General features: G+C 43.9%; 1 protein-coding gene across 1 annotated transcript in view; it reads right to left on the reverse strand.

Moving 5' to 3' along the window:
* CHIC2 (cysteine rich hydrophobic domain 2) overlaps positions 1-9,505 on the reverse strand; it is a 31,957-nt gene extending 22,452 nt beyond the window's left edge. Inside the window, exons 1-3 of the mRNA XM_063335978.1 lie at positions 9,175-9,505; positions 342-396; positions 42-197 (exon numbers count right to left, since the gene is read on the reverse strand). Of these exons, the coding sequence (XP_063192048.1) occupies positions 42-197; positions 342-396; positions 9,175-9,293 (330 nt within the window). The 5' untranslated portion in view covers positions 9,294-9,505. The remainder of the gene's footprint in view (positions 1-41; positions 198-341; positions 397-9,174) is intronic.
* Positions 9,506-11,443: the final 1,938 nt, after the last annotated feature.

Genomic DNA, 11,443 nt, shown 5'->3' on the forward strand with positions numbered 1-11,443 from the left:
CAACTCTAACTATCAAAACTTACATGAAGACTTCAACTTACTCTTTTACTGAGGCAGATAACTGGCCACATACTACAACCTAAAGTGCAGCAGCAGCAAAGGCATCCACATAGTAGCCATCGTACATTAACTGGAAGGTTCTTCTTAAGACAACTGTTAACTCTACTGATGCTGGCTTTAAATTCTTCGGGTGCAACCTACAAGGGGGAAAAAAAAAAACCAAAACAAATTAGTACCACAGCAATGTGATTTATTACTCTTACAATGGACTACACCTGCAACTCTTGTTTTTGTAATAACACCTTAACTCTAATTCCAAATTCCTATACACAGATACTCACCTTCCCAGTTAAAGAGGAAGGAAATTCTGCTTCAAATTTGTTGCTTAGTCCAAACCTGCAAAAACAAAATGATACCAAAATTATAAATAATCCAAATCCATGCCACAATTTACAAGCCCCTCATAACACTCTGGTTCATACCAGAAAGGTATTAATTTCAGGAAAAAAACAGTTGCTATTAAAAGTAAAATTATCCAAACTGTACACGGTTTGAAATCTACCCTGCTTATAGGCTCTTCTGAAATTTCTGTTGATACTATTGACTATTCCCCAAAGTCAGCAAAATCTTTATAAGCAATAGTGGCAAGTGTGAAAAGTGAAGGGAACACCTAAGGGGAGAGAGGAAGTAAGTTAATGCCACAGTTTGAATTACCACCACCCCCTTCCTCCACCGTGAAGAAAAACTCATCCAGCGATACTCCACCCAGGCCATGCTAAATAACTGTTCTAAGCATAATCAACACCAGCTTCTTTACTCAGAAAAACGTACACTAGTAAGTTTCAGAACACAAAATACTACCTAAAAAACCCCACAACTTAGGTGCTAACTAATTTGAAAGAAAAATACCAATTGCAAATGTAAAGCTATGACGAAGTTTGAGATGGGCTGCGCTTACTGACAATTCTGGGTTTCAAGACATCTAAAGATTAGAAGAGTTTTGCCTTGTCTATAAAAAAAATTTTTTGTGTCTTACAGTTTGCCATTTGGGTTCAGGAATGGATGAACCTCAAAGAAAATTTTAATATCTTCTGGCATCCTGAAAATACCTGGTCTGAGATATAACTGAGCAATAGTTATTGCTTAGTCTGAGCAATAACTCCTAATAGGGACTATACAGCCTAACAAAAGCCATTAATAATGACTGGCTACTAATTTGCTAAACAGCAGTCAGTGTAAAATTTCACCTGTCATTAATAACCTTACGAATATAAACCAAAGCAGTCTGACTATCAGATACTACAAACAACACAAATCAGAAATTAAACTGCTCAAGACTTGAGTATCAGCAGCAAGATCACACACGGCTCAGTTGTGTGCAGACCTTACCTGAGCCTTGATTGTTGAAGAATTTAAAGACATAACTTGCTTTGACAGCATGTTTATTGAGCAGCTAAGCATTTCTCAGGGTTGGTTTAGTTTTTCTGAGTAATCTGCATGACAATAGAGAACTTTGTCCAAGTAATCAAATGGGCGGTTCACTGCTGTACCAATGGTGAGCCACTGTAGAGCAACTTCAAAAAACCCAGGGGACAAAAGGTGGCAGATGAGCTTCTGTGTAGATAAATACAAGGTGCTGAATTTCAGGAAAGCTAAACTATCCTTATGTGATACTCAGCTACAGCTTGGCAGCTACAGCTCACAAGAGAGATCTTTTATCACCACCCATGATTCTCTTAAACATCAGCTCAATGCAAGCAGCAGCCGCCAGAAATAGCAATAAAATGCTGGGCACCACTAGGAAGGTGATTAAGAACAAACACAGAGGGCATCGTTTTCATTCTCCATAGAACCCTCATATATCCTCATACTGAGTACCGGGTGCAGTTCTGCCATCCCCATTTCATGGGGGAATTGCTGGAGTTAACGAGAAAGCACAGAGAAGGAAGGCTAATATAATTAAGGGACTACAGCAGCTGCCTTAGGCAACTAACCAGGCTGACACTGACTCCGAAAAGGCAGCTGAGGGACAGATGAACAAAGTGCAAAGATTCAGGAAGGCAGTGGATAAGGTGAATGATTAACCGCTAATCACCAGAGCCCACAACAGAGAGCACTCACTGAAACTAGTAGGAGATTGGTTTAAAACAGATAAAAGAAAGTGCTTCTTTAAGCTGCAAGTAACGAACTTCTGGGTTTGTTTCCACTTGAAGTTAGTGACACTGACTGCGTCAACAGATTTGAAGAAACATTGCACCCATTTTTAAAAGGCATGGAAAGGAGGGCCCTGGGAACTACCGACCTGTCAGTCTCATCTGTGTGCCTGGGAAGATCACACGACAGATCCTCCTAGAAGTTATGCTAAGGCACATGGAGGACAGGGAGGTGATTAGAGACAGCCAGCATAGCTTCACCGAGGGCAAGTCCTGCCTGACCAACCTCACGGCCTTCTATGATGTTATGATTACATCAGGGGACAAGGGAAGAGCAACTGATGTCATTTATCTGGACCTCTGTAAGGTCTTTGACACGGTCCCCCAAACATCCTCCTCTCTAAATTAGAGAGAGAAGGATTTGATGGGTAGACTGTCCAGTGGATGAGGAATTGGTACGATGGTCGCATCCAGAGGGTAACAGTCAATGGCTCTATGTCCAGATGGAGATAGGTGACAAGTGATGTCCCTCAGGGGTCCATATTGGGACCAGTTCTGTTCAGTATCTTCATCAATGACACAGACAGTGGAATCAAGTACACTCAGCAAATTTGCAGACAACACCAAGCTAAGTGGTGTAGTTGACACACCTGAGGGACAGGATGCCATCCAGAGGGTCCTGGAAAGCTTGAGAAGTGGGCCCATGTGAAAGTCATGAGGTTCAACAAGGCCAGGTGCAGGGTCCTGCAGCTGGGTCGGGGCAACCCCCAGTATCAGCACAGGCTGGGGGATTGAGAGCAGTCCTGCCAAGAAGAACTTGAGGGTACTGGTGGATAAAAAGCTGAACATGAGCCAGTAATGTGCACTCGCAGCCCAGAATGCCAACCATATCCTGGGCTGCATCAAAAGCAGGGCGGCCAGCAGGTTGAGGGAGGTGATTCTGTTCCTCTGCTCTGGTGAGGTCCCACCTGCAGTACTGCCTCCAGCTCTGGATCTCTCAGCACGGGAAGGACGTGGACCTGTTGGAGTGGGTCCAGAGGAGGCCACGCAGATTCTCAGAGGGCTGGAACACCTCTGCTGTGAGGACAGGCTGAGAGAGTTGGGGTTGTTCAGCCTGGAGAAGAGGCGTCTTTGGGGAGACCTTATAGTGGCCTTTCAGTACCTAAAGGGGGCTTATAAGAAAGACAGAAACAAACTTTTTTGCAGGGTCTGTAGTGATAGGAAAAGGGGTAACAGTTTTAAACTAAAAGAGGGTAGATTTAGATTAGATATAAGGAAGAAATTTTTTACAATGGGGATGGTGAAATACTACAACAGGTTGCCCAGAGAGGTGGCAGATGTCTCATCCCTGGTAACATTCAAGGTCAGGTTGGACGGGGCTCTGAGCAACCTGATGTAGTCAAAGATGTCCCTGCCCTTTACAGGGTAGGTTGGACTATATGACCTTTAGAGGTCCATTCCAAACCAAACTATTCTATGATTTTAAGAGAGATTACACAAGCCCCCTGACAAACACACACTAAAGGAAAGACAATGCTGAAACACACATCACCTCACACAACTGAAGATGCCAGAGAGTACAAGGAGAACGGACATCAGGAACAGCTAGACTTGCATGCAACCCATAAGTAGCACTGCCTGTTGCCACGGTTTGCAACAGCACACCGGGCTAGATAGCTTATGAATTTGATGCTGTAGGTGACTTCTACATATGGTCTTAAGGAAAAGTAAACAAATCATCTCCCTATCATTGACTGCAGACAGTAGAATCATAAAACACAGAATGATTTGTGTTGGAAGGGACTTCAAAGATCAGCTTGTACAAGGCCCCTGTCATGGGCAGGCACATCTAATAGAACAGGTTGCTCACTGCCCTTTCCAACCAGACCACGCTTCCAATAATGGGGCGCCCACAACTTCTCTTGGGCAACCTGTTCCAGTGTCTCACCACCCTCATCATAAAAAATGTCTTCCTTACATCTACTCTAAATCTACCCTCTTTCTGTTTAAAACCATTGCCTCCTGTCCTGTCACTACAGGCATAGGAAAAAGTCATTCTCCATCTTTCTTATAAGCCTCCTTTATAGGCTGCAATAAGGTCTCCCCATAGACCTTACTCACACATAAGTTACCTGGCGTATTTGAGTACTTGTAATTAGAATAGTAGCTCTGCAACTCCTACAAATCCCTCAAAACTAGTGAAGTAACAAATGAAAATTTTTAACCGGAGAAATATATAGCAATTTTACTGTTCAACACAGAACAAAGAAAACCCATACGTATTGGAAACATACTTCTACCATTGAAAAGCCTGTTGAATACTCCATGACAGAAGGACCATCCACCCTTCCTCCAAAATCCTGAGTGAACCAAGTGCTGAAGCAAAAGTTATGTAAAAGTCAGGAAGAAGTGCCATGCCCTGTCAGTTAAGCTACTTAAAATTGACAGTAAGCTGAAGTGGGAACCAAAGCCTGAAAAAATCCCATGGATACGTATATATTTCGTAAGCAGCCAAGCCTGGAGGAGGACTCCAAGCTCAAGATACACAGCTGCTATCAGAAGTCTCAAAAATAAAAAGTAACACCACTTTACTATATAATTAATTAATCAAATCAACATCAGAGACAGATGTCTGAGAGAGACATCTCTTCAAAGAATGATCTTCGTGTACTTGATCCTTCAACATCCAGAAGAGCTTTACTATGAATAATGGAATTAAATATAAATTTGAGAAATAAGTGAGTGGCCAACTACAAGGATAATTCAGTCCAAAGCAGCTTTCATTGAAAGAACTAAAATGAAGCTGAACCCCAAACCAAGAGATGAGACAGAATTTCAGCTGCCGCTCTACCCAGAATACTAAGGAAGTCCTTTACTCTGAGGCACGAGCAGGTAAGGCAAAGGCAAAGGCAGAAGGAAGTCTCCCTGCTCTCAGTCAAGTCACAAAAAGATGTAATGCTCAGTCTCACACTGAAGGTTGGCTAGGAAATCAGCAGGACAGAAACAAGGCTTTTTTTTGTGAATGCACAAGCCAAAAGTATTCAAGTGTTGACAGCTTCATCAAACAAAAGCAAATATTCACGGAGATCGCAAAAGCCATGCCTGACAAAGACAACTCCACCAACAAAGCTCTAGAGGTATCTGAATTTGCAAACACGCTGAGGCACAGTAAGGCACAGAAACTTCTGACCAATACAGTTACATGCTGGTGAAGTTATAAGCAAATGAGACAGAGTCCCTACTCAAGGCTTGTGGCAATGTTTAATATGTGGTGGGGTAGTGAAACTGAAACATCAAAGTTAACTCAACCAGCTACCACTATCATTCTGAGCTTCCCATAATACAGTTTTGTCAGCATACACAGTTAGTAAAAAAGGATGACTTCATACATTAAAAGCTTTGGTAAATAATTATCTCAGTATTATCACTCTTGAATGCATTCTGCAATTTGGAAATTAAAAATTAGAAACTCCTCAGAACGCTACACGTTCACTCTAAAGACACAACTGCTCTGACAAAAAAGCAGCAAAAAGCGTCTTAAAAATTAAACACTGAAGATCAATATTTTGGAGATGCATTTCCTCAGACAGCTGTCCTCATATCTCATATAGCACTAGATTTCTTTTGTACAATACTCCATCTCCAGTGACACGTACTCTTCTCTGCTTGCTCTATGCCTTTCCAATTCTACATCACATCTTCAACAGATCCATGCTCACCTCACACACGAGTACTTTCTTTAACCTTCCTAGAACCTGAAAAAGTGTTTCTTGAATGTGACTCTGCTTGAAAGGTTCAGCCGAGTTCCTGCCCTTGCATACAATGAGGAAAGAAACCGTGAGAGGTGGAAACTTCAAAGCATAGAAGTTTACAGTATAGGACACAGCCAACCTGCAACCTTTTCTCAGTTTACAGCTCAGATCTTCCTAAAACATAAAACTGACACACGCGCTATCCTCTTCCTCTTTGTCTCTCTTATAGGGACATTAAACCACTTTTCATTGCTCTCAACTGGACTCTTTAGTTCCACATGTTCACAACCCTTATAATATAAATATATATTCCACAAATCTTAACACTCTCCATCCATAATTCTTACATAGCCCTGTTTCAACTGATATGTCCTTGAAACAGAGTAAGGTTCAAAAACACATAAGCAGACTTAAGTTAATATTAAAAAAACTGAATTGGGTGAAAATATATTTTGTGAGGGTTTCGCCCCCGCTCCAAACAGTTATCTTAAATCAACATACAATGCACTAAGATGACAAACAGCACAGAAAGAAATTCACTAGCACATCACAACAGCTCTCCATCATTCGGACACTGCAAAAGACTAATAAATCCAGTATTACTAGCTAACACAGTCTGATAGATATAAAGCATATATGTCTCAACTGGTCAAGGAACAGGAAAGCCCAGGAAAACAGTCACTGAAAAATACAATCAGACAACCTATCACAAATATTCTCTTCACAATTTCAGACTCATCATGTACCTCTCTTTCCACCCTAACACGATTTTAGAAACAAATACGAAATACCTTGGACTTTCAATTCACCTGTAAGTTCTATATTTCCTCAGCTTTCAAGTTTCTTGCCATTAGAAGAGATCACCTTATGTAATCAGAGACCAGGTCAAATATTATTCCTGACTACCAAACTCTGCAGGTGTGAAAACAGTTTAACTCAAGATTTAAAAAAAAAAAAGTTAAAAAAAAAGAAAAACAAATCAAGGAGTTTTAGAATCGTGCGCAGCATGCTCCAAACAGTTAGTTTAAGAAGACAACTCTTAGCACTAAACAAAAGCCCCACACCCTGGAAAGGCAAGGCCTTTGAATGTTTTATTTGAATAATATTTACCTGCTTTCCTTTAATCACTTTTAACTACACTCCTTAAAAAGGACTCTCAAACACTTAGACTGCCTGTTGGATGAAATCAAGTAATAGTAAATGCCTTTCTGACATTAATCTGTAGTCATGGAAATCACATATTTCAAACTCAACATTATGACTCCTATGTAAGATGAGAGAGGATATGACAACAGACTATGAAAAGAGAGCTTCTGTTTAAATACACACGGGGCAGAAGCAGTCAGCAACGCTTTAAACTGCAGAGCCAGGGTCAGATCAATCCAGTATTTGCTTAACCGCTGATAATTCTTGTCAGACCTTCAAAACGCATACATGCTTTTATACCGGGCAAGAGTAATTAATTATATACATAGGATTTGACCTATTCCTTAAATCCACCAAGTGAATGTTCTGACAGTGATCTAACCTTTAATAATAAGCTTCGCAATTGATGACAAAAAAAAGCTACAGGCTGTACAAAGGTAAAAGTGGCTGACACTATTCAGTGAATTGTTCACACCTGGTGAGATAAAGAAAGGAGATGAAGATCAGTTGCTTAATTTTGGAGGTACATGTTCATATTTCATTGTTCATCCAAAACCTAAAGAACAAATATTTTAAGGAAGATCTTATTATTAAGTAATAATGAGCTGGTGACCATTAATGAACAATTAATGAGGTGATCATCCTTTTTCAACCACAACACCCTTACTAGTCACAAACACACTATGCAAGCTTCCTCATGATTCCACTAACGGTCCTTGATCTTGTTCCACACAACCTACCTTCCACTATTGGAGAAGAAACAAGTGTATGCCTCTATTTCAGTTCTTCATATTTTAGCATTTGCCAATATGAAAGCTATCTAATTGTGGTTTTGATTTGCTTACCAGGAACAGGCTAAGGCTACCAGTTCATTTTCAGAGAAGTCATTGGATGGCAACTTTTGTTCACAATAAACAGTCAGCTACATGCTTCTGATCCTTCATGGGGCCTCCTCAGCCTCCTGCCCATCCACGTCCTTCCAAACCTCCAACCCTCCCTCAGTCTATCATGTCTTACTTCCTGTTTTTAACCAGACAGCAAACTGCACTGCCGGGTTCTTGATATTACTTAATGTCAACCAAATATTAAAGCAGTAGTGTACCTAACTGCCACAAAGCTACTCTAAATTGAGCCCCAGATTTCTGGACAGGGCAGTATCTGAAAATTTAGTAGAGTTCATGGGACTAACAGAATGGTTGGGGTTGGAAGGGACCTTTGGAGATCATCTCGTCCAAACCCCCCTGACAAAGCAAGGGGAGCAATAGACCACAATAGAGTCAGAGCAATAGATCACAATACCCTCAACCTTTATGCTTCTATTGCAAGCCTTGTCCTGCTGAACAGTGAATACTTAAAAAAAAAAAGTTTGCACTGCTGCGTTTTGTCTCCAGGTTGATATTTCAGCCTCTGAAACTGTACATCATAACTGACAACCACTACACTTCGGCAGAGTGAGCTTGACAGAACTGACTGAAGGAAAGATATCCTCATCTGTTACATTATTGAGAAATACTACACTAAATCACAGTCGCTCGCTGCTAATTCAGAGACACCAAACATTCACAAAACAAAACTCACAGTCACTCCCATGCTAAATGCAGCGAAACAGCACGTATCAACCACAACTTAACATGATTTTACATGTACTTATCTGACTCACGGATGCCTTTTCTTTCTTAAAAGTCCTCAGCGCTACATTAGCGACCACACATTAAATGGAAGCGGGCACCATAAACAACCCCCAGCAACAGCCCGGCCGGTCAGGTGCTGGCACGTACTGTTATACACAGGCACCTTACATCCTGACAGCTCATCCCTTTGGACAAATACTTCACATTCCTCTGCCAGTCACAGCCCAACTCAGCCTTGTTTCCTCAGCGCCTCCTTAGAGCTTCGCACCCGCTGGCGGCTCCCAGCTTCCCGGGGGGGGGCCCCAGCAGAGCCCTGTCGCCGGGGGAAGGTGGGGGCTCAGCACCGGCCCGCTGCTCCCCTCGCCCACCCCAGGCTGCGACCGCTGCCTGGACCGTCCCCGGCCGCAGCCGCCCCCGGCCCGCAGCCGCCCGGGCCTCCTCCTCCTCCTCCACCGCCCGCCCCGGCCGCGCAGGCCCCGCCGCGGCCCTTACACGGTGACATGGCCGGAGCCGCGCACCACCACCGGGTCGGGGGAATACTTGAGGAGCTGCTCCTCCAGCGCCCGCTCCTCGTCCTCCTCCTCCTCGTAGATCTCGTCAAAGTCCGCCATGGCCGGGCCCGGGCCGCCGCCGAGAGAAAGAGGAGCCGGGGCGACGCGACGAGGCGGTGGGGGGGCGGGCGGGCCAGCCGGCCGGCCGCGGGAAGCCGGCGGGGACGCCCCGGTGCCGGGTCGGGTGGCGGAGCGGCGGCGGCGGCGGTGGCCCAAGCGGCTGCGGCGGCTCCGGGCGAGGAAGCGCCCGTCACCCTCCGCGGAGGGAGGGAGGGGGTGAGGGGCGGGGCAGGAACAACAACAACAACATCCGGCCGCCGACCACGCCCCGCCCACTCGCCACGCCCACCCGCCGCGCGCGGAGGGGAGGGGAGGGGCGGGGCAGGGCGCGCGGGGCAGCCTCAGCGTGAGGCGACGGGGGTCAGCAGTGCCCGCCTCGGGGTCCTGGGTCGCCGTCGGCTTTGTTGGTGACTTGAGGGGGTTTTTTTTGATGTTTCTTCGAGCCGGGTGTGTGCTTTCTGGTCCTTTTAGCCCCTTTTTGACCATCTGTGAAAAAACCCAGGGGTTGGGAGGCCTGCCTTAGCTGAGGGGTCGCCCGTTGGGCCCTCTGCCTTAGCTGAGGGGATTGTGAGGGAAGCAGCCCGGGCTGGCCGGTTCAGGTGAGGGACAGTGCCAAATGTTTGCTTCTCCTTCAATGTTGGTAGCATCCAGTAGACTTTCAGCCCTCCATGCTGAGACTGTTGTTCGCAATGGGGCACAGAGCAGACAAACACAGTGAAATTGCAGAGAAACAGCTCCTTTTAGGACTACACATGTGAAAGCTAACCAGAAAAACCTAAAATTCAATGGGTCTCTCAACTATAGATATGAAAACTAACGAGAAAACCCTAAAAATCAATGGACCCTTGACTATAGACGCAAAGGCTGACCAGGAAACCCTAAATATCAACAGGACTCTTGACTATAGACAAAAAAGCTGACCAGAAAACCTTAAAAATCAGCGGGGCGCTTAGCTGTCGATAGGAAAGCTAATAAGAAAACCTTAAAAACCAACGGGACTCTCAACTATAGATAAAAAAGCTAACCATAATACCCTAAAAATCGACGGGACTCTTGATTACGCACATGAAAGCTAACCGGAAAACCCTAAAAATCGATGTGACTCTTGGTTCTCTCTCTGCAGTTTTGGTATCTGTCATCACCAAAACCTAAAGCAAAGGCTGGAAAATGCTGGTTGGAGCGTAACGGCCTCAGCAACAGGTAGGGCCACCAGCTGTTGTGACAACAGGGGAAGGCAGTGCTGACATGGGATTTAGCAGGGTGACATTTTGAAAAGGGAGAGCAGATCTTTTATATTTGACAGAGTGGAATGGTGGATCTTGTACTTGTAGCAGTATTTACTGTCTAGATTCTGGCAGTTACAGTGACATGGAAGACTTCTCAAGAAACTGTTTGGGGCTGAACCTGCTTTTCATGAGTGTGAAGGGAATTCTACATTCCCCTTTCTTCAGTACTCTACTCCGTATATCTTAATTACAATAACCCCTTTCTCATATTAAAAGTCTTCACTGATAGATCATTTTAATTCTGAAACCTGCAGTTCTGTTTTCCTGTCTAGTTACAGTATATATACTGGTCAGCTTATTTATGAAAGATTACATTGCCACTTAATCTCCGTTACTCAGAAAGATCCTCGTGGTGTGTTTCTCAGAAATAAAGTCTATACAAAGATGTCAGGGTGCTTACTGCTCTGTGTAAAACCAGGGCAGAAGCAGAATAGTTTTGTGATAGTCCATGGCACTACCTTTGCTGTAAAGGAAAAAAGCAGCATCTTTTACTGTCACATTGGAAAACTAAGTATTTCTGTGTCATGAGCTACTTGTAACAGGTTTCATTTCCCAATGAACAAAATTCTACAGAATAACGCAGAATTCCCCTGAGTAATAGTTCACTTTCATACTAGCATGCTTACGTGTGGTTTTTTTACCTAGTTACTGTTCTTGCATGTGTCTCACACATAGAAATTGCATTTGGCGGGACCGATGACTCATTGCTTCTGTCTGACAGTCCTGAAATTGAGAAAATGGACCAAATTTAACACTGGCAAAAGCGAGAGGAAACCCGCAGGTTTCGGCAAAGCTATGTCTCCTTGTGCTGGCTCACTCTACAGACAAATCTGGTAACCTGTTTGTTTGCAGATAACTGTTTCA

This window comes from Chroicocephalus ridibundus, chromosome 5 (genome assembly GCF_963924245.1).
Source record: "Chroicocephalus ridibundus chromosome 5, bChrRid1.1, whole genome shotgun sequence".
Classification (NCBI taxonomy): Eukaryota; Metazoa; Chordata; class Aves; order Charadriiformes; family Laridae; genus Chroicocephalus; species Chroicocephalus ridibundus.